Source organism: Mytilus edulis, chromosome 4 (assembly GCF_963676685.1).
Source record: "Mytilus edulis chromosome 4, xbMytEdul2.2, whole genome shotgun sequence".
Taxonomy (NCBI): domain Eukaryota; kingdom Metazoa; phylum Mollusca; class Bivalvia; order Mytilida; family Mytilidae; genus Mytilus; species Mytilus edulis.
Genome location: NC_092347.1, coordinates 59,536,487 through 59,560,513, shown reverse-complemented (window position 1 = coordinate 59,560,513; position 24,027 = coordinate 59,536,487). Strand labels below are relative to the sequence as shown.

Genomic DNA, 24,027 nt, shown 5'->3' with positions numbered 1-24,027 from the left:
AGCATTTTCAATAAATATTGGTGATGAAACAACAAAACTTAAATGCATAAAACATGTAAACATTTGCTATTTAATCTGAACAAAATTAGGACATACACATATATACATAAAAACAAAAATAAACATTTTCCTAACTCATCCATGAAATATTTGTAAAAAAGTAGGATAAAAATCTTACCACAATACAAAAAATATAAAAAATATTATATAAATACTAAGATTATACCTTCATAGTTCATATTGTGCAATGTTCCCAAATTGACATAAAACACAAAAATAAACCATATGCCTTAAGAAATCATTGTTATAAATCATGCTTGAGTGATTTGCCCATCTGTCAAAAACTGGTTCCACATGATCAAGCAGAAAATCTTTTGACTTTGTAGTGTTATCTCCCAAATATTTAGTTCTCTCTCTTAACTTAAGTGTTCTGATTACCATGTTTGTATAAATATAATTTACCATACATGACAACTTACACATCTAGAAAACTTTCACCTCTGGTCTCCATCTGGTGCAGGACTGTCAAGTTTCCACAATTCACAACAAAAATTTTATATCATTTTTTGAAACACTAATTTGATAAAAATTTAAAAAAGAGTGAAATTAACAAAAATTTATAAAAGAATGTTTCTCATACACCAAACTTTAAAAGTTAAATTAAGAGTGCATTGATGCTGAATTTCTATAAATGTGTTATAGCAATCTCAGATTGATGTCAACACTGAAGTGACTCCAGACATTAGATGGAGCCTACTAATATTTTTCCAAGAGTCTGGAATTTGACCTTTCGTGACTCAGGTCTCTTGACAAGGTCAAATCTCAAAAAATTAAAATTGTGACAACTTTGCCAAAAAAAATCCCAAAGAGGATGAATTTCCATTCAGGAGGTTAGTTTAGGTATTTGAAGACGGAGAAAAATATACACTCATACAAATTTGTAACTTTTTCAGAAGCTTTTCTAATATTGTATACAAAACTTCTTTAAGCACATGGACATACAAATTGAACCATACTTCCATAGATGATCTAAGATCAAGAGAATTTTATCAGGTTAATTATTCACATGTATGCCATAATTAGCATAGGTTTTCATTAACATCTAGACTTTAATTATGCTTATAGATATATGGCAAACACATGTGCACTTTTACTTAGGAGCAGAAGATCATCCTTATTTAAGACAATTCTAGAAATGTCATTTTCAATGAATAATGACTATTGAAATGTACAAACTTTGACAGAATAACACATTAACATGCCTTAAAAACAAAAATAAATAGATCTATTTACAGGTCTTGTGCAATGTCTAAATTCCATGTAAAGTTAAAGGCTAAGATAACAAAAATGTGCCGGAAATTTAATTTTTGGAATTATTTTGCATAAATAAATATGAATTAGTATATGGTAGATATATGTTAACCATCGAAACATGTTTCTTTTATAAACTCATGTATATGAAAGTCAATTATCATTTTGAAAAGCATGCAAATAATTTTTTAAATGGTAAAATGCTATACTACTGTTACATCTGCATTAAAAGTTCTATGTGTTTTAAGGTTTCTGATGAAGTAATTAAAAAAAATAACAAAATATTGCAAAGAAACTTCAGATGTTTTCAGGAGTAAATATCTTCTACCTCTTTTTTGTTAATTTAAATGAACAACAGTGGAAATGACCTTAAATTCATTATCAACTTTTTAACATTTATACAAGTTTAAAAAGAAAACAAAAATGCTTTCTCTATATACTTTTGTATTTGTCAATATAAAAAAAGTAAAAGTTAACCATTTCATTCATTCATAATTTCTTTTGACAGTTTCAAAATGATTTCTATGAACAAGTTAAAAATTCAATTCTTCCAAACATACCTGAATATGACAGCTTATAAAAAACATTGATACACACCAGTAAAAGTCTTCTGTTGTGCTTCATTATAAAAGTCTACAGAGTACATACAAATACAAAATGGTATTTCCTTACATGATTATTTGTTTTGATAAATATAAAGGAAAACTGTCAAAGTATGAACACTTGACATGATGAATTAACCTCACATGTTAAATGTCTAACCCCTCTAGACCTGTTCGCATTTCACACAACAACAAAAAATCATTATCAACAAAAAATATCTTGACCTTTAGCATTATTCATAAAATTATTTTTACACCATTATCATTTTCAAAAATACGGGTATAAAAAGTTACCTGAATCAAAAGTATCCTTACTCATCCTGTCCTAGTTAATGTCTGTTACCTATTGTAATACACATGGTCTGATAGAGAGTTGTGTATTGGGGCGAGAGGCTCTATACAGCTGTCAATTCAAATAAGGTGCACCATTATCTTAAATGGCTTTCTTTTTCATCTTTGAACTTTGCCATTTTTAAAATCTTAAAAACTTAACTTTTAAAAGTGATTGAATTTTCAGGTGACATGGTATACAGGGATTTAAAGTTACCCTGAAGAATGGGGATGATATCGATGAATCAGCATAATTAGCTACCATACTATCTACATCCTTGGTTAAAGAATTCTTTCACCTAATTATTTCCTTCCCCAACTCCAATATTTGACATATGTAGTATATTTAAATAGAGTAAAATGTGGAAAGAATCTTGGCAATAGTTCATTATAATATTTCTTTAATATGGTTTCACATAAAGGATAGCAGGAATTGCCTAAAAACTTTGCACAGATCAAAAGTCCTCATGAGCCACAATTATCCAATTCCTTCAAGATTATGCATTAACAACGACAGACAACAAAGAAAAATATATAAATGGAAAAATTTATGAAAACGGAATCTTATGTCCAATACAAGTTTAAGAACAAACAGTCTGCACCAAAAACTTTTACAACTACTAGTCTGAAGACCAATATTCCGCCATTCTTTTTATGTGCCTAAACAAAGTTTTGCAAATACTTGCTAGTCCAAATAAAATTTTACCAGAACGGTGCAGACTGAACAAATGTAGCAATAAAGGTTAGCTTGAATATTTCGCCTACAATTTTAAATATGAAGAAACCAACAAACTTGACCCATACCAGAGGCAGATTTTGAGGTATTTTTAGGCCCCCCCCCCCCCCCCCCCCCCCCCACTTTGTGAAAAAAAAAATGATTGATTAAATAATTAATCCCTGTAGCATGACTGGAGCTGTCCCCCTCTTAGGCCCTTTTGAACATTTCTAGATCCACCACTGCATACCAAAAAAAGATCTCCTACACACCCTCCACTTTGATTAAAACATTGGATTTCATAAAGTAAAAAGTTTCTTGTTCCTGGCCATGTGTTGTTATCATATTTTCTGCATGATGTATTTTATATGCACAAGACAATATCTCTGGAGACCAGTCTAATCATAATATATATTTAATGGTCTTATGTCTAATCAAACATAACTTCTGCAAAACCTTTCTCTTGTACAGTGAAACCTGTCTAACCAGAAATCTGTTAGGATTGAAAAGACCCATTGTTGGCCTTTGGCTGATATCTGCTCTTTGGTCGGGTTGTTGTCTCTTTGACACATTCCCAATTACCAATCTCAATTTTATTTGAATTAGACAGGTATTTGCTTTATACAGGTTAAACAAGAATGCATGTGTTGTTGTACTTAGCATACTCAAAATCATAATTCAAAGTATTAGAAAACAGGAGGATGTCTTATAATGGATGCAATAAGTGTTTTCATGTTACCGCTCTTCATTGTCAAGTTGCTGACCAAGTATGAAATCATTTTGTTAAGTAGTTTTTAAGAAAAGTGTGACAAAAATATTTGTTAGACCCATGGACAGACGAGGTGATTTCACTTAAGCACCCACTTTTAAACATTTGGAGTGGGGGTATAATAATTATTAAAAATTCTCACTGTATGTTTTGATACAATAGTTCAATGAACACAGTTGGTTTTATACTGGTTTTACTATACCTACATGTACAAGACTACCTTTGAATTTTGAAAGCCTATCAAATTCCTAAAAGAAAAATCCATAAATAACCAGAACAAGAGGCTACTTACACTAATAGTATATACATTTGAGCCTAATTTTAAATTGAAGTCTTGTTCAATTGGGTTTAAGTGTTCCCCCCACTGGATCATCAATTTATAATGGTGGTATTTCATATTTCTACTTGACCTTAAAGCAAAGATCATTCATAATAAGTATTGATAAGTACCAGTGAACCTGTCTTATTACAAGTTTGGAAGCATGGCTCTCTTATACTTTGAATGCTAATTAACCTTGATTGTAATTAGGGCTTCTGTTCATAGTATTCACTTTTATGACCAGAAATGTGTTGCTGTTTTGGGTAAAAGGTCAGGGAAAAAATTGCATCAAAATGTTTGATGTCTGGTTCAGGATCAGTACAAATGTTTGAGAATTCCTGGACAAAATATTAGTAGATGTTGAAAAATTGCTTGATGCATTCCTATCCCCCACCCCCCTAAAGGGTTCAAAATATGAGATTACTCATACAAATACTTGTGACTGTACAAAGAGGTTGGTTACTGTAGCTAAGATATCAGTGACAATTATTGCCACTGCATTTTAAAATCTAGTTTTAGCATATAATAAGTCTTTTTATGATGGAAAGTGGCTAAACATATGATTTTTTTTATTAGATATTACATCTTTTGGACTTGCAGGAAAAAATAAAGGTGTTCAATAAAAAAAAAATCAAATTTCAAATTAACATTCCCCCATTACTTAACCCATATATAAATGTAAATTATTTACTAGAATGTGAATAAACTATTATCAGTTATAGAGTATGGTGAGGGCATACTTAATGGTACTTGATTTTAGTGAACAATCAAGAAATGACTTTATCTTGTCATCTTGTATGAGATTGACAAGATTATTGAGACCAGTTCAATCAAAGTCCAATATTCTGATGTCATCGAATTACACCTGGAAGTTGACAAACATGCACACCTGTAAAATCATCACCTCGTTAACTCATCATAAAGTATATTTTTTTCCGAAAAAAAATTTAATCTTTTTTTTTTTGCTAATAAACCTCATTTAAAATCCATTTCTTTAACCACAACTACATTAAATAAAATGTTCTATTGTTATTGTTTTTACACCCGTATATCACGGAAATCCACAAGAATTTGAACTTTGTAATTTTAAAATAATTAAAAGGTAAAATAAATTCGTAAATTACATACCTCACTAAAGTTCATGATTAGAAATGAAAATGCAGACTTAAGCAACTATTCACCATGTTAACATCAGATTTTATAGATTTCAAGTCCAAAATCGATGATAATTATAAAAAATTCCACAACATGTTGTCAAAATGCAACTTATACAATTCATAGACCTTGTAAAAATGTAAAATCAGATTAAATGAAATTACACTAGAATCGCTTTCGTAGGGGGGGAAAATCACAACATTAATTATTTGAAATGGACATAAAATTGTTACATAATAATACATCAAATAAATTCAAGGTATTCAATTTTTGTCAATAGAAAAAAATGATTAGAATCGAATTGTAATCAGATTTCAAAGTTAATCCTTTTGATTTACAGATAATGTGTTAATAATCACTTTGGCCCAATCACTTAAACCAGAGACATATATACACATATATTTTAGTCTGAGATTGCTATAAAAGCTGTGTTCTATTGGTAATCTCAGTTTCTGTCAAAAATTAGTGACATTTTTTTAATGAACTGTTACTAATTTTGTCATAAAAGTGTGAAAATGGTTGAGAAAGTGAAAAATGTAGGAACTGAGATTAAAAATGACATTTTTTGTTCTAATTATACCAAAGGATAAGCATTTTCAAATTAGGGAAGTAGTGTTTTATATAAGAAAAAAACTAAAATGAAACTACTAAACTCTCTATTCAATTTGAAAAAAAATTCCTTAATATTCAATTTTCCTATTTCAAAGCAATAGTTCATGCATAATTTTTTAATTTGGAAAGTAATATGTATGCTACAATAATTTTTTTTTATAACTAAACTGAGGGAGGGTAGGAGTGGTCCTGATCCCAAAATCCTGAGCTTAAAAACACGAAATCCTGAAATCCCGGGCTTAAAAAAAACGAAATCCCGAGGTCCCGAAATTCGAAAAAAGAATTCCCGGATCCCGAAAGGGTTAATCCCGAAATCCCGAGCTTAAAAACACCCGATCCCGGAGTCCTGATAAAGGTCCTACCCCATCTAAACTCTTATCCAATAAAAGAAAAAAAACAACACTAACATATATTCCCTTTTAAAGCAACAATTTTTGTATACAATTCATAAAACCTGAGGTCTAAAAAGTTATCATGATAATCATGTTATCCTTAACACAAAAAATACATTATAATTTGCATATTTCACACTGCCAACAAACAATGCATTAAGTAATGAAAATATCAAAACATAATTAACTTACAGCTGTGAAATTAACGTCCATGCTGGTACAACATTTTATTCAACATGTGATCATAATTTTTTAATAATAAATAATGATTCAAACAGGTATTGTTTTTAAAACCGGCCTAATTATGATCTCATCGAGTGTCCATCCACAACTTATGACATTTAAAGACAATTTTTCTATTCTACCTGAAACGTACACCTACATAGGTCTGGCAGAGTGCCATATTATTTGACATTTATTAGTCACTTTATTTGTCCTCTCGTTATCAGGAAATTATCTTACTACTCTAATCCAAAGATATACTATTCCATGTCTATGTGTGATTTCATACATCATATATCATAATCGGCTTTTTTCTAAAAAGGCGCAAATTTAATTTCTATTGTTTATTTTTGTGTATTAAAAGGATCGGTATCAAAGGATCTTGTTTTTTCATAATAGGAATTTAAATGGTAAACAAAAAACTGAATATAAATCTCTTTTATGATGTTTTCTATGTAAATGATATGATCTTTGGTATAAAATTGATATTATTTTATTTGAAATGTATTTGAAATGAACAATAGCTTATAATCAATGCATGAAACTGATCAAGATAAAGGTCAATGGGAAATATATATTGATGAAAAACTGTTTTAAAAATTGTAAAATGCTTACTCATTTTATATCAATAACAAATAAATTTTAAATCTTTTATAATAAAATTTATAAAATAATGTCATAGTCATACACAGAAAGGTCAAATTAGTTTTTCTTAAAAATATAAATGCTAAGTAAAAGTAAATGAATAAGAAAATTTGTTGGCCAAGGTTAATCATTTTGGCACTTATTTCAATATCAACGAAAGACACAATGGTAAATAACAAAAAACTTGTTAGGTGTTTAGGAAAAAACAAGAATGTGTCCCAAGTACACGGATGCCCCACTCATTTTCTATGTTCAGTGGAACGTGAAATTAGGGTCAAAACTTTAATTTGAAATTAAAATTAGAAAGATCATATCATAGGGAGAATGTGTACTAAGTTTCAAGTTGATTAGACTTCAACTTCTTCAAAAACTACCTTGACCAAAAACTTTAACCTGAAGCGAACGGACGCACAGACCAGAAAACATAATGCCCCTCTACTATCGTAGGTGGGGCATAAAAATCCCAGTTTATAATAAAATACATCTTGGTATTTACATTGGTTAATTATATCACTAGAAGAAACATAATTATATCATTTTATTTGCATATCCTGCAAAAATACAAAACAATAGACAATAAGTCTGTATAATCCTTAACAAAATCCAAGCTCATAGATAAAAAGTCAACAAAAGCAATAATACAAAAAAAAATCTACATTCTCTGTAACAAAACAGCTGCAGAAACTAACATTCCAATAATTATCTGATTATTGTATACAATTATGTGTATTGTAGCTGTAAACAACTTTGATGTTTATTGTTATTTATTGTTTCCTGTATTACATTCCTATTGTAGAATTACTCCATTGTATCATCAAGATATCATTTACCAATAAAGAATGTAACTGTTTTACTGCCTCAATAGTTAAACTGAATTTTACTGAAATTCAACACTACAAAAGATGACTGTAATTTTAGAGTTATCTCCCTTCCCTCATAAGCTTTTAACAGAAACATATAAAAAAAAAAAGTTAAAAAAATGGGTTCATTATCATTGACGTGGTACTTTAAATATGTTTCCGAGGTAATAATTAACTGTGAAATTAACTAGACAACAAATTTGCTGGTCTACAGAGAATTTGTTAAAACCAAAAAAAAAAAAATCCAAATTTTCCCCAACTGTTAAAATTGGTACTTGAGAACTTGAATGACTCCTCAGTAAATAAAAATCAAATGGAATAAGTGTGTCTGAACTGAAACCCCATTGTGTTGACTTATATTCCAAATGAAGAAATTAAAAAATGAAATTCATGTTAACAGTTTTCTAGGCCAAAAACTGGGTTCTCAAACATAGCTTTCTTGATCGAAAACAAAATATCATCACAGTGTGAACATTTTCATAAAAGAAATTAAATGGTTTGATCTTGTTTATGATCTTCATACAATATGTAAGGTTCTGTGTACCTGTGATGTCTTTGATGTCCAAATGTATACCATCTACTTTACCTATATATACAACATAGATAACAAACATGCATAAATCATTAGACTATGTGACAAAAACATATCTATATATCCTGCAATTCATAGTACATATCTATCAAAAATTCATATAGAATACACAATATAAATTTTGCAATATCGACTAAATTCAATGTTTAAAATACATCAAATTTAAATGATATGATTACGATAAATTCAAATTCAAAATTCATTTCAAAGACATTAAAATATGACAGGAATACAAATTTAAATTCAATAAAGTGATTTAAAACCTTATGATGCATTAAATACTAATTTTATCTGTTCCTATGAAAAAAAATAACAAAATATTTTTTTATTTACACTTTACATCTCTCAAAACATAATATGCCATATTTGACCTTCATACTATTTATAAACATTGAACAAAAAAAGTCTCAGAAAATAGATTATATTTGACAAAGATTGTTCTATTTAGATACAGATCATTCTTTTACTGATCATGCAAGACCACATGTAACTTTCAAAAGTTGCATGTATTTTTCTTTGATCGAAATAATTTGAAATATTACTTATATGTTTTTCATGTTTGCAATATTTATGCTAACTGACAATAATTATATGCTAACAATATGCAAATTGTACATCCTGAAATTTTTTGTAATAGTTCTAGTTTATGCTCTGAAAAAGATTTCCGTTTATATGATTTATTTATTCATATGAATAAATCATAAAAATTAACATTTTTCAACTACAAAAAAAATCAAAAAGCAAAAAGTTTCAAAAGGTAGTTGAAGTATAACCCAGTTACAACAAATTGTACTTTAACAAATAAAAATTTACAAAAGTTAAGACAAGTGTGTTTTCAAAGTGTTCATGACAACTAAATGTCAGATCACCTCCCCAGTAGTCCACATAACCTTTGAAGTACATAATCAACAGTATAATTTGGATAAAATGTAGATTTTATGGCTAAATTGTTAACTTTAATGTGTGATCTATCTCAGTAAGAGGTGTGCTAAAGATAGCAATGTCTAGATTTAAATCAGACCATAAAAACTTCATAATACTTTAGTTGACAATAGACTACTGTTTTGTTCAAAAACCATGATAAATTAATTCCACTTTATAATGTTCTACTATATCTTTCTTGCTATTAAATTAGATTTTCTAACAATTTCAGTGTAAATGGCAAAAGTTGTTTTTCACAGTTTATGAATTAAATTACATGACATTCATAAAACCAGTATGCAAGATTTTTTTTTAGCAAATTTCTTTTAGCAGTCTGGATTCTTACTATTTTATATTGGCCAGTTTTCTAGTACACTAGCCAGCACATCTTCAATAATCATTTAAGTGTCTGGTGGTTGAATTCTCATATCCTTTGTGAAGCTTAAATACCCTTTATCACATGTTAAATTAGCTTGATAATGAAAAAGTTTTATAACCATACCTTAGATAACATTCCGCTAACCGGAGCCAATTTAGGGGGTCCTTTTTCTTGGTCTTCGTAAATAACATTTCCACACTTTCTAGTTCTGATGTTATTATTGTCCAGTAATTCACTACTGCTACAATTCCTTGATTTTCCGGTGTAGTTACCACCGGACATACTTAATTTCAAACCATTTGGTGACCAAGTTTTCCGTCTAGAATGTTGCTGGTAATGATAATGATGAGGATATTGTAACGTATAATTCCCGTAATTGTAATTATGTTCCTGGTCGTAAGCCATCGGATAAGACCGCTGAGTGTAATCCGACCTCACAGATGACACACTAGAAGTTCTGACGGGAGGTTCGGGAGGAATTTTAGATCCTGATCGGTGAGATGGTAATTGTATGTGAGCATAATCCTCCTCATCCTCCTGGGAGCACATTCTCTGTGGAGTCATGAGTCCGCTGAGTTCTGAAGAGTTAATTGAGAAGTTGGAAACAGGAGAATATAAATTCTGAAGATGCGGTGAAAATTCATCATCAGAATAAAATACATCGGAAGTAGAATTGGTTCTACTTGCCATCATCTCTAATTCATTTCTGCAAAGAGAGAAACAAACGTGAAACAGACAACATAATCTGTACTGATCTTACATTGTAAATAGCATGAAATTGATTTAATCAGACAATAACCATTCAATCAGGGGAAATAACTCATACTTTTAAACAATATGGAAGGAAGATCAAAATCTCTAACCTTGATGTTTATAAACAGATGGCTGAAATTATTGCTGAAGTGAATGAAAATTTCTTCAGTTATCCGGTTTTTATCTACACAATAACCCTACTGTGCAAATGCATGTTACCAATTATCTTATTGTATGCTAATTACAATTATGTAATCCTATATACTGACAAGGGTAGTTCATAATAAACATAAGACCAATCGCCTGCTGTTTATATGAATAAATAAAAGATATGACACCTATCACCAAAAATTTTACCCCCCTGAGTTTTCATTTTGATAAAGACTCCTGTCTCAAATTTAAAACTTTAATATGCTAGATGTAGTACGACATCCATTGGTATTTATATTTGGTGGAACAATACTTGTATCTCAACAAAATAATCCTTTTTTTAAAAAAGATAAATTTGCAAACACAATAAGTGTATTATATATTGTAATATATACACAGCCAAAAAGTTCTGCAAAAGTTAAAATGTATAGATAAAGAACTATGAATGCATAGTTTAAATTTAAAATAGATGCAACACTTTACACATATAGAATAACATGCATAAATTTATTAAATTCAAAAGAACAAAACATGTTTTATCATTAGAGAAGTCTTATTCAAAAGATTCATCTTTTTTTCTTCTTAACTTATTACTTTTTAAGATACTAGAATTTTTGGTATTTGGTATTTGAAATGTATTTTTTTTCAATTTTTTTCTTACTAAATGCATGAGAAGAAAATGTTTGGCAAAATTTTGATGCATAGCCTGGGAAAAGTCAGAAAGGTTGTAAGATATCATGATATTAAAACTTGAAAACGTGAGACACACGTTTAGAGAAGAACATCTGTACCATAGAATGAAACGTTTCCCTTTAATATATCAGATGGACTATTACCTAAATATTCCATTCATGTATATATTGCACCACGTCAGACAATCCTAACATTCATAATTACGTTTATTTGTTATAAAAGAAAACTTCCCTACTCTTTCAACCTTTATTTACATATATATATCTAAAATATATGTATCAAATAAATATGTATAGAGGGCAGACAGTGTCAACAATTACTTCCATAAAAAGTCGACCAAAAGATATTTTTATTAAGAAATCTATACCAGTAGTTAGTTATGTACCTGTTCATATTATTCTTAACATGCAATGTTCTATTTACAAGGCGTTACTGAAATTAAAAGAAAATAAAAATTTTGTAATTCTATCACAAAATTACACTATGGAATAAGTTATGTATGGCTTTGGTACTAAGTTAACCTGAACCACCCCATATTAAACATATTCATATTCAATTTTCAACTGACACCTTTCTTACTTAAGAGCTTGAAAAGATTAGCTAATTTAAGTCTAAATCTATCAATTAATAAATTCCTAGCTGTCCAATTTCTAAATACCATTGAAAGCATAATTGTGTAGTATGTTGTCAAAAGTCTTTTCTTGTTGTTGCTTTATGTTAAAACACATTGTACCTCAAATTTAAGGTTGTCAGATTGCCACTTTTGTACTTAATTGACTGGTAGTATAAAGTCAGTTAAAAGATACATTTTTAAGGTTTAGACTTTCTCATTCAAAGTTGACCGTAGATGGACTTGGCCATTATTTATAGTCGTCTAGCTCTTCAACTGTTTCAGTACTTATACATCCCAGAGGTGGATCATGGGGTGTCCCGGGGGTTGGAACCCCTTTTTCTGGATGATAAATGCATTTCAATGGGGACAGATAGTTGGCACCTGCCCTTTATCCAGGGTTAAAACCCCCTCTTTTAAAAATGGCTGGATCTGCCCCTGCATCCTTTGTTTAAAATGTTTGGCTTAGAGAGTTTCTGATGAAGGTAAATCCAGAAAAGAGCTTCTGACCTATGATTTTAATAAAAAGTTGTTTTCGTTTTTTGTAAGCAAGTAAACGACCATAATAAAAAGATTGAAAGAAGAAGACTGTTAAGGAGAACATTGAATTAAAAAGATGTTAACCGACTATTTTATGAAATTCCAGCTTTAAATATTATAAACATATTCTAATAGCAGTAAGAAATACATATACAAGTTATATGAGTTTTTCTTCTTTCTGCTTTAAAAGTTCTGCTGTTAAGGGAGCACAAGAAGAGAACTAGATGTCTTTTGTTATGTAGATTGCGGTTAATCTTTATACCAAGATTTCATGTTAATTTCCAATTTGAAATTCAGGATTCATTGTTTGTTTCTGAAATAAAATCAATTGCAATTTGGCAATATTCTGGTGAATTGTTAATTTTTCTAGCAAGTGTACACAGAACTGACAGCTTGTCTATAACTAAGCATAAAATCCTGACAAGCTAATGAAGAAGTAGTAGGAATACTGCCAACATATTTCCATTTCATGTTGTGAAGATGATACAATTCTTTTACTGAGATCACACAAATAGTCATTGATTACAATAATGTAAGAATTCCTGTCTATTTTCTGATACATTGCTTCATGTCTTCTAATTAGACTCTGCTTAAATGTATGATTGAAGTAAATGAAATTCAGATGTTGTATTTTTGCTTATATCTAATATTATTTACAGTACCAATTTCTGCATAAGATGGGCATTTCAACAACAAATGTCTCTTCAGTGATGCTCAAGACTAAATTATTTGAAAATCTAAAACTTCAATTTCAAAAAGATGAAATGCTTATCGATAAAAACTAGAGGCTCTAAAGAGCCTGTGTCGCTCACCTTGGTCTATGTGCATATTAAACAAAGGACACAAATGGATTCATGACAAAATTGTATTTTGGTGATGGTGATGTGTTTGAAGTTCTTACTTTACTGAACGATTTTGCTTCTTCCAATATTATCTATAATGAACTTTGCCCATTAATAACAGAGAACTATATTTGGTAAAAATTTACATAAATTTACCAAATTAATGAAAATTGTTAAAAATTGACTATAAAGGGCAATAACTCCTTAAGGGGTCAATTGACCATTTAGGTCATGTTGACCTATTTGTAGATCTTACTTTGCTGAACATTATTGCTGTTTACAGTTTATCACTATCTATAATAGTATTCAAGATAACCAAAAACAGCAAAATTTCTTTAAAAATTACCATTTGGAGGGCAGCAACCCAACAACCAGTTGTCCAATTCATCTGAAAAATTCAGGGCAGATAGATATTGACTTGATTAACAATTTAACTTCTTGTCTTCTTTGCTCTAAATGCTTTGGTTTCATAGTTATAAGCCAAAAACTGCATTTTACAGTTTATCTCTATCTATAATAATATTCAAGATAATAACCAAAAACAGCAAAATTTCCTCAAAATTACCAATTCAGGGGCAGCAACCCAACAACGGGTTGACTGATTCAACTGAAAATTTCAGGGCAGATAGATCTTGACCTGATAAACATTTTTACCCCATGTCATATTTCCTCAAAATGCTTTGGTTTTTGAGTTATAAGCCAAAAACTGCATTTTACCCCTATGTTCTATTTTTAGCCGTGGCGGCCATCTTAGTTGGTTGACCAGGTCACGCCACACATTTTTTAAACTAGATACCCCAAAGATGATTGTGGCCAAGTTTGGATTAATTTGGCCCAGTAGTTTCAGAGGAGAAGATTTTTGTAAAAGATTACTTTAATTTACGAAAAATGGTTAAAAATTGACTATAAAGGGCAATAACTCCTACAAGGGTCAACTGACCATTTTGGTCATGTTGACTTATTTGTAGATCTTACTGTGCTGAACATTATTGCTGTTTACAGTTTATCTCTATCTATAATAATATTCAAGATAATAACCAAAAACAGCAAAATTTCCTCAAAATTACCAATTCAGGGGCAGCAAAACAACAACCGATTGACCGATTCATCTGAAAATTTCAGGGCAGATAGATCTTGACCTGATTAACATTTTTACCCCCATGTCAGATTTCCTCAAAATGCTTTGGTTTTTGAGTTATAAGCCAAAAACTGCATTTTACCCCTATGTTCTATTTTTAGCCGTGGCGGCCATCTTAGTTGGTTGACCAGGTCACGCCACACATTTTTTAAACTAGATACCCCAAAGATGATTGTGGCCAAGTTTGGATTAATTTGGCCCAGTAGTTTCAGAGGAGAAGATTTTTGTAAAAGATTACTTTAATTTACGAAAAATGGTTAAAAATTGACTATAAAGGGCAATAACTCCTAAACGGGTCAACTGACCATTTTGGTCATGTTGACTTATTTGTAGATCTTACTTTGCTGAACATTATTGCTGTTTACAGTTTATCTCTATCTATAATAATATTCAAGATAATAACCAAAAACAGCAAAATTTCCTCAAAAGTACCAATTCAGGGGCAGCAACCCAACAACTGATTGACCGATTCATCTGAAAATTTCAGGGCATATAGATCTTGACCTGATTAACATTTTTACCCCATGTCAGATTTGCTCTAAATGCTTTTGTTTTTGAGTTATAAGCCAAAAACTGCATTTTACCCCTATGTTCTATTTTTAGCCGTGGCGGCCATTTTGGTTGGTTGACCGGGTCACGCCACACATTTTTTAAACTAGATACCCCAATGATGATTGTGGCCAAGTTTGGTTTGATTTGGCCCAGTAGTTTCAGAGGAGAAGATTTTTGTAAAAGTTAACGACGACGGACGACGACGACGACGACGGACGACGGACGACGGACGACGGACGACGGACGACGGACGCAAAGTGATGGGAAAAGCTCACTTGGCCCTTCGGGCCAGGTGAGCTAAAAAAGGGGTGATATAGAAGTCCACAAATTTCTTTGAAATGAAAAAAGATCAAAATTTCAGACAGTTTATATTTGATCTTCCTTTTAAAAGTTGATGAACATTTTGAATTCAATGATGATCTAGTGTGATTAGACTTTACAGCAAAACTGACCAAGAAAATTCATGGCATTGACTTGTAGCCATTCTCTCTTTTTATCCATCATGTTATAAGGGAAACTTATGCAAAACTGTAGACATAACTGGTAAAGTATTCCTCTCAATAATGTCATTTGTTGCTTGAGGACACATTATCGGGAAAACCACAACAAGAACAATCACAAGACACAATCAAGATATTTGTATTTGTTAAAAATTAGTTTATAACTTTTATGAGTTTTGTTGTTGTTGTAAACTTGTCAAGTTTTGATGTGCATTTCCTTTGATTCACAATTTATCTAGAATCTTGTCATGTGAGAAAAGTTAACAGACAAGAAAAAGTAAGCTACTTGTGTAAAAAAGTAAAATCAAATTTTGCATTTGGTCATTCTTCTGGGAACAAATGTGCAACTAATCAGACAGTATTTGCACTTTAAGCAAACACTTAATTATGTAGGGTTCAAATTGTTTAGAAGAACAAGATTTCCATATGATTGTTGAAACTGAAATAACTTCAGTACATTTATTAAAACTTGAGCTGCCTGGTCATTTTGATTGGTGAACATTTCTGGGTTAAATCAACATTATCTTCAGTATTCCGTAAAAACAAACTATGTTACAAAATAATCAAATAGAAACCAAAAAGCAGCATTTACAATCAAGCAAAAGGACAATAAACACTTATGGTTAAAAAGGAAAAAAAACACATTTCGAAGAAGATTGATCTAAACCTTATAGCTGCCACAAAAACAGGGTCAACTCAATTCCTCGTAAAGGATTACAAGTATATAGAGTGCACCCAACCATTCTTTGTAAGAAACAAAATGCAGGACTTGAGAGCAGACCATAGTTGTCACACATTGAAGTGATAAGAAATGGAGATCTACACCATATACTTACACTAATAAATGGCCATGGACCTTATTAATCTCTAGACTACTAGTACTACCAACATGTATACTAGTAAACCATTATGATAATGATTGTCATGTCATACTTATGTTCCCAAATCAAACATGTGAAAAAAGTCTATCAATTTAACATCTTAAAACATAAAACAATATAAAAGTATGTATGAATAATTCATGTGTATTATTATTGCCTGAGGAAGTCTTGATTGAGCAGTTAACAAACCTCAAAAGAGATCTATCAGTTAAAACAATAAAATGACAAGTTATTATACATATTTTACACTTATTATCTTTCAATTTTTTCCCTCATGATGTATAAACTAAAATAACTTTGATGATCTTTAAATAAATGCATATTTCATTTCTAATCTGCATAATTATCCATATGAAAGAAAAAAAAGGAAGGATGTATTTTTTAAAAGTTATATATCTGACAAACTTTCCTTTTGATCAGTTTTGAAATGATTTTTTAAATAAATCATTGAAAATAAATCATAATTGAACAATAGTATCAAATTCACTTACCAATTAAATTATTCAAATATATATATCCTTGTATGTTTCGAGATAAAATGTAGAAATAACTGGTAAAGTATTCTTCTCAATAATGTCATTTGTTGCTTGAGGACACATTATCGGGAAAACCACAACAAGAACAATCACAAGACACAATCAAGATATTTGTATTTGTTAAAAATTAGGTTATAACTTTTATGAGTTTTGTTTTTGTTGTAAACTTGTCAAGTTTTTGATGTGCATTTCCTTTGATTCACAATTTATCTAGAATCTTGTCATGTGAGAAAAGTTAACAGACAAGAAAAAGTAAGCTACTTGTGTAAAAAAGTAAAATCAAATTTTGCATTTGGTAATTCTTCTGGGAACAAATGTGCAACCATGCAATCAGACAGTCTTTGCACTAAATTAAGTAAAACACTAAATTATGTAGGGTTCAAATTGTTTAGAAGAACAAGATTTCCACATGGTTGTTGAAACTGAAATGACTTCAGTACATTTGCTAAAACTTAAGCTGCCTGGTCATTTTGATTGGTGAAAATTCCTGGGTGAAATCAACATAATCTTCAGTATTCCGTTGAAAGACAAACTATGTTACAAAATAATCAAATAGAAACCAAAAAGCAGCAATTACAATCATAAGCAAAAGGACAATAAACACTTATGGTTAAAAGGAAAAAAAAAAAAACACATTTCGAAGAAGATTGATCTAAACCTTATAGCTGCCACAAAAACAGGGTCAACTCAATTCCTCGTAAAGGATTACAAGTATATAGAGTGCACCCTACCATTCTTTGCAAGAAGCCAAATGCAGGACTCGAGAGCAGACCATACATGTCACACATTGAAGCAATAAGAAATGGAGATTTGCACCAGCTACTTATACTACTTTCTTAAATCTAGTCTTCTACACCAACTTTTACAAAAAGTACAGAGAAAACTCAGTTCCTCCAGGAGGATTACAAGTATAGAGAATGCACTTATCCATTCTTTGCAAGTAACCAAAATGACAGACTTAAGCATACCATACTTTATAATTCTTTGCAAGAAACCAAAAGCAGGATTTGAGCGTACCATACTAAGGTCATGCCAATCTTTGCAAGTACCGCCAGTAAACCAGATGCAGGATTTTAGGTACCATAGTTCTCATAAATTGCAATGGTATGTAACGTTGATTTAAACCAGCTACTTACACTAATGAACAACTAAAGCCCTTACTATAAACTCTAGTCCACAACTGTATACTAGTAAACTGTTATGATAATGACTGTCATGTCACCAAAACCCTTACTATAAACTCTAGTCCACAACTGTATACTAGTAAACCATTATGATAATGATTGTCATGTCATACTTATGTTCCCAAATCAAACATGTGAAAAAAGTCTATCAATTTAACATCTTAAAACATAAAACAATATAAAAGTATGTATGAATAATTCATGTGTATTATTATTGCCTGAGGATGTCTTGATTGAGCAGTTAACAAACCTCAAAAGAGATCTATCAGTTAAGACAATACAATGACAAGTTATTATACATATTTTACACTTATTATCTTTCAATTTTTCTCTCATGATGTATAAACTAAAATAACTTTGATGATCTTTAAATAAATGCATATTTCATTTCTAATCTGCATAATTATCCATATGAAAGACAAAAAGGGAAGGATGTATTTTTAAAAAGTTATATATCTGACAAACTTTCCTTTTGATCAGTTTTGAAATGATTTTTTAAATAAATCTTTGAAAATAAATCATAATTGAACAATAGTATCAAATTCACTTACCAATTAAATTATTCAAATAATCCTTGTATTTTTCGTCATTTCTAATGTGATCATTTTATAAAATTAGAAACTTAACGCATTATGTCACCAAGTTATAAAAACGATCTGACAGAATCACAAAGAACCTAGCGTTAAACTGAGATGACTATCTTCATGTCAAAAGCCTAGTACCACAAAGAAACACAAGGACCTAAGATGGCCGAGATAATTAGGTTTTGACCCTAATAGCCCTCCTTCAATAGGCTACAATAGCTAGAGGTCAAATCCAACTCCGCAACTGATACAAGCTAAATATTGATTGATTATGGATAGATTTCAATGCAGTCTTAAGAATAAACTTCTTTTTTCGTCATAAAATTGGGTATTAAAGATCATTTTCCCTTATATATGCTCCAATTATTTACATCAAGCTGATTTGTGATGAAAAAGGTGTTTTGACTCATTGTAATACAATCTGGTTAAAGCTCATTAAAGAATACCATTAAGTTAAATAAAAAGAACATTGTATCAGAAAATTATTGGTCCATGCTCTTTTATTTCTATCTGTGAAAATAATTTTCTGTATCAGTATCAAATCCCCCTCCCCCCCGCACTTTTTTAGGTTTCATTCTTTAAACAGGAACCTTTTTGTCTACAGTTCCCCCAAGGAGGTTACATTAACCTCGTTGATTCCCCCAAGTAACACTTATCCATCTTTCCATTGCATTTTTGAAAGGAGAGGGTCCTGTTGAGCTGTCAGGCCCTTTATTTAAACAATCCATATCCCTTTCAAATGTAAGGTGCTTTTACCATGCTTTGAGCGGTACCTTTACTGGTGTACTTTTACAAATTGATTCGTGGATGGCGAGTAACTGTTTCCAGAGACATGTATATATGTCTCTGCTGTTTCATTGGCACTCATACCACATCTTCTTATAGCTATTTTAGGCAATTCCTGTTGCTAGAAGGATTAAAAACTCAGGAATATTATTTTAAGGTGCAATCCATCAGTAAGAAGTCAATGAAGTAACCATCTTTTGTAATCTTATGCCAGTATATATATTTATACTTTATATCTAACAATCACATTTACATGAAAAGACCAATTATTTTTTCTGTATAAAAATCTCAGCATTTAAAATTTAAAAGTGGAGTTCAAATTTTTTATGAAAAAGTTTCTTGCCGCTATAGAATTGGTCAGTAAAAAGATCTTATAGTTCTGACTAGAAATTAGTTAATCCTCTTGCATTGGAGAACTCTGGACAAAGACTGCACTGTGCAAACTGACAACAGATGGTGACAGATTTTATATTGCATAGAATACAACAAAAATTGTGGTCATTTAAATTGTCCTTTTTTATCTTGCTGATCATGCTGATGCTAACAATATTGACATTACAATTTACCATAATTTCCCCTTCAAATCCATATCGCGCCAATCAAATTTATCAAACTGCGAAATGAATACAAAAGTTGCAATGTAGTAATGAAATGAACATGATATTCTAATTAAGTTTTCTGAGAGTGGAATATTTTGAGATGCAAGAACTGACAGCAGAACTGCACTCTGGTTCTAATTCCAGGAAAAGTTTGGCATACAAAATACAATCAATAGAACAGCCATATCATTCAAGTCAATTAATCAACATCCATTTTCATATAAGAAAATAGCTGTAAAGTTATGAGTAACATCTACTTTGTAGCACTCCCGAAGCCTCAGAAATCAATATAGGCTAATGTTTCTACATACAAATTGGGGGAAAACAACAACAGATTTCCCAAGAGATATGTCCATCAAAACATATGATTACAGTTTCCCTAGAGATGCTCCATCAAAAGATATCATTACAGTACATCAGTGTTTTATCTTTTGTGTTATCTAACCACATTCCTCCTCACACTTGCTTTACCTTGGCACCTTTTTTACACATATTCTCAGGTAAAACAAGGGTGTATTTGTTCAGATATACATTTACAAGGAAGATGGAGTTTCACAGTAACATAAACTTTTATTCTAGATTTTGAACTCAATCTTTTAGTAACTGTAGATTCATGTTGTTATTTGTTGGGTAGAAATATTTTGGTGGACTTTCTGGGTACAGATGAACCACTAATTCAAAACAATATACAAAACATAACTCTTTCAATACGAAAGTATAGATGAAATTTTATTTTTTTGCTCAAACCACTAGAATTGGAACTCGAAAATAAACGAATCTACACTAATCACTGATTATTTACGAGCATAGGCAGATTCAGGGGGGACCTTGGGGGCCCGGGCCCCCCCTTTCGTTGGAAAAATTTGGTTGATTATATAGGGAATCACTGAAGTGTGACTGGAGCGGTCCCCCCCCCCTTACAAAAAGTTCTGGATCCACCACTGACAAGTTACTGTAAAGAAAAAAATATTTCAAGAGGGTTTTATTTCTTTGTCTATTTTGTAATTAAGATAAAACCCTGAAAAATATCTACCAGAGAAACTTGATCTTTAGGAAATATCAGAGCATTGTAAGAAAGAAACATATGAAAATAAAAAACCTTGTGAACCAGATTTTAGCCAAGAAATTGCTAAATTTATGCTTTGCAAAAATGTAACTCTTTTAATATTAACATTTCAAAGTTGCTTTCAATAAATAAGTAAATGAAGTTTTTACGTTTTATTACAAACCTTTTGGCTTATTTATTCAAGAACATGACTATTGACCCTTTAATCTTAACTGGACATTCAAATGACAGTGTAGTAAAAGTTTAAACAGGCACTACTTCTGACCATGGCTACAATGTGATTCTTACAATGAACAAGGTAGCTTGACAAAAGGAAAAAAGAAATGTAAGCTAATATCACTGCAAGTTAAAACATGGACCAAAGGCTATTTATCTATTTAAAAAACATCAAATTTACCTCCGCCACCTCGCCAACAATTTCTTTTGACAATTTTTTTAATGAAAATTGCCAAATGAATTGGGCCAATAAATACTTAATCTGCATATTTTTGTGTTCCTGTAATCAAAGTGTCAATTATTCTGGAAGCTGACTTAGGAAAAAGGTTTAAATAGACCTATAGTACATGTAGTATACTACTATGACCAGTAATAAAAAATCAACTGTTAAAAATTGTACATGAAATCCTTAACATTGGTTTTCAGCTTTTCAAGATTTGTTTACTAATTTTTGACAGAGAACTCTGCATACTTGGCAAAATTTTGTAATCACTATGTGACCTTATAGGGTACTTAAAAACACTGTAAATATAACAATTATTAATTGGATGTATTTTTTCAAGTAATTTTTTCTGGTGAAAAATGTCCATTAAATGGATTTTAGCCATCAACTGAAATAAAATTATCGACAACTTCATATTTCATTACTATAATTCACATTTGATTGAAAATTGAATCATAAAATGTCGTGACAGCTGAAACCTTATTTCTGACTCAAATTCCATGATAATGTTTCATTTGCTATTATCCATGACCAAGCCTGATGAGACAATCAACTAGATAAATAATTCTTAAATCAATCTTTCCAAATGGAAAGTCCAAGCTTTAGGGGCATAATATCTCCTTTTCATGGAGAATGAAGTTTCCTGAACTTGTAAATGTGATTCTGTAATAGATCAGCCTAATGATAAGCCAAAAATGACAGCTGCTTTCCAGACATTGTTTTATTTCAATTTTGATGTTTACTCATCAATATACAATGTTTAAACTGTTCCCCTTTTCCACTTTACATCCCCAAGGCCCAAGGACAGAACTATAAATTTTGAAAAGGGGGGGGGGGGGCTTATTCCAGAAAAGCAAATATATATAGCTTAGCAGAGCATAGCTTAAAGATTTGTTGACAATTTTATACATAAAATTATGTTTTTTTTTTTATCAAAGCGGTAAATCCTCTTATCCCCCTCCCCTGAATCCACCACTGTCCCTTGTACTAATAAAATACTAATACTACTAGCAATAACACTATATAAAGCTCATATCACATATATATGTAAATTCAATAAAAACTACTATATACTGACCAATATATCCCTCCAGACATTCTATTGATAATATGAAAGCCAATTTTCAAGTTGCCAAAATTAAGTCCTTTTCTACAAAAATCCTTTCTATTTTTGACAAAGATAAATGAATACAAGACATTTCCGCTGATATAATTCACCTGCACCGATAAAGTTTTACCTGAGATATATTTAAAACCAATGAAATGAACATCCCCTCACATTACTAAGCTTTAAAATAAATGTTGAGATTTTAATCTTGACAGTTTTCATTGTGATGGACTTCTGATATTGTAAGAAATAAAGTTACAAAGCTTATCCAGGTAGACTTAAGGATAGTCAAAGATCATCTTTCAAAACTGAGGGTCATGACCTAACTTTTGTGCAGCATCAACATTACCGTGGAGACGATGTCATTTATAAAAACTTATTCCGATATGACCATATAGTAAAGTGGATTAAGATGACCTTTATTTTAAGTCAAATAGGAATTGATAAGTTTCTTGGGACCACACTTATTTGAATGTGATATAATATATTTTATATTCATACTAATCTATTTATGTAAACTTCTTGTGAACTGATAATATCATTTCAAATTTTGAACAAATTATCTATTTAATACTACATATACAGGTTCATTTAAAATCTTTTCCTTATTCTTCTCTTTGAGATAAAAATAAAAAGAGGAAGATTAACATAAAAAATAAAAAGATGTGGTATAATTGACTTTAAGAAAACTCTACAAGTAAAGAGACAAGGGTTGAAGTCATAAAACTTTGCTCAGTGCTTGGAGCACAAAAATCCTGTTCGAAACATGAAATCCAACATGTTGATTGGTTGATTTTGGAGTATGAGTACAAAATACTGACTCGAAACTGGCAACTTTAGGTCAGGATACAGCCTTCAACAATGTGTAATACCCACATCACATAGCAAGCTATAAAACCCCCCCAAAATGACAAATGAAAAACAATTCAAACAAGAAAAAAATCCCAAAGAGTCCAGGAACCTAGTCAGATCTACATGTGTTCAACACATCTCTATTGGATTGAGCTGGGGAGCTGAGTAGTAAAAGATAATGACTCTTTTTATAATGGTGGATTGGCAAGAGATTGGAGTTAAATACAAACAAGGTCATTCCCCTTTTTCTCTGTCAAGGAAATGTAAGTGTAATTCTTATTAATCATTTAAATCATAAAAGAAGACATGAGGACTCTTACTTATGTATTGAACACATGTATACACCAAAAAGACAGCAAACCAAAAACCCAAAACATACATCAAGAGGTC

At 30.7% G+C, this 24,027-nt stretch overlaps 1 protein-coding gene across 10 annotated transcripts in view; it reads right to left on the bottom strand.

The window, feature by feature from the left end:
- The window catches only part of LOC139520099 (leucine zipper putative tumor suppressor 2 homolog), a 59,162-nt gene that overhangs the window by 6,420 nt on the left and 28,715 nt on the right, over positions 1-24,027 (bottom strand). For 5 of the 10 annotated variants that reach the window (XM_071312534.1, XM_071312533.1, XM_071312536.1 and 2 more), the window contains one exon: positions 9,948-10,530. In XM_071312534.1, the coding sequence (XP_071168635.1) occupies positions 9,948-10,530 (583 nt within the window). Of the gene's footprint in view, positions 1-9,947; positions 10,531-11,805; positions 11,853-18,754; positions 18,803-22,755; positions 22,935-24,027 lie in introns of those variants that run through there. The other 5 variants (XM_071312537.1, XM_071312538.1, XM_071312539.1 and 2 more) reach the window with 4 other exon arrangements.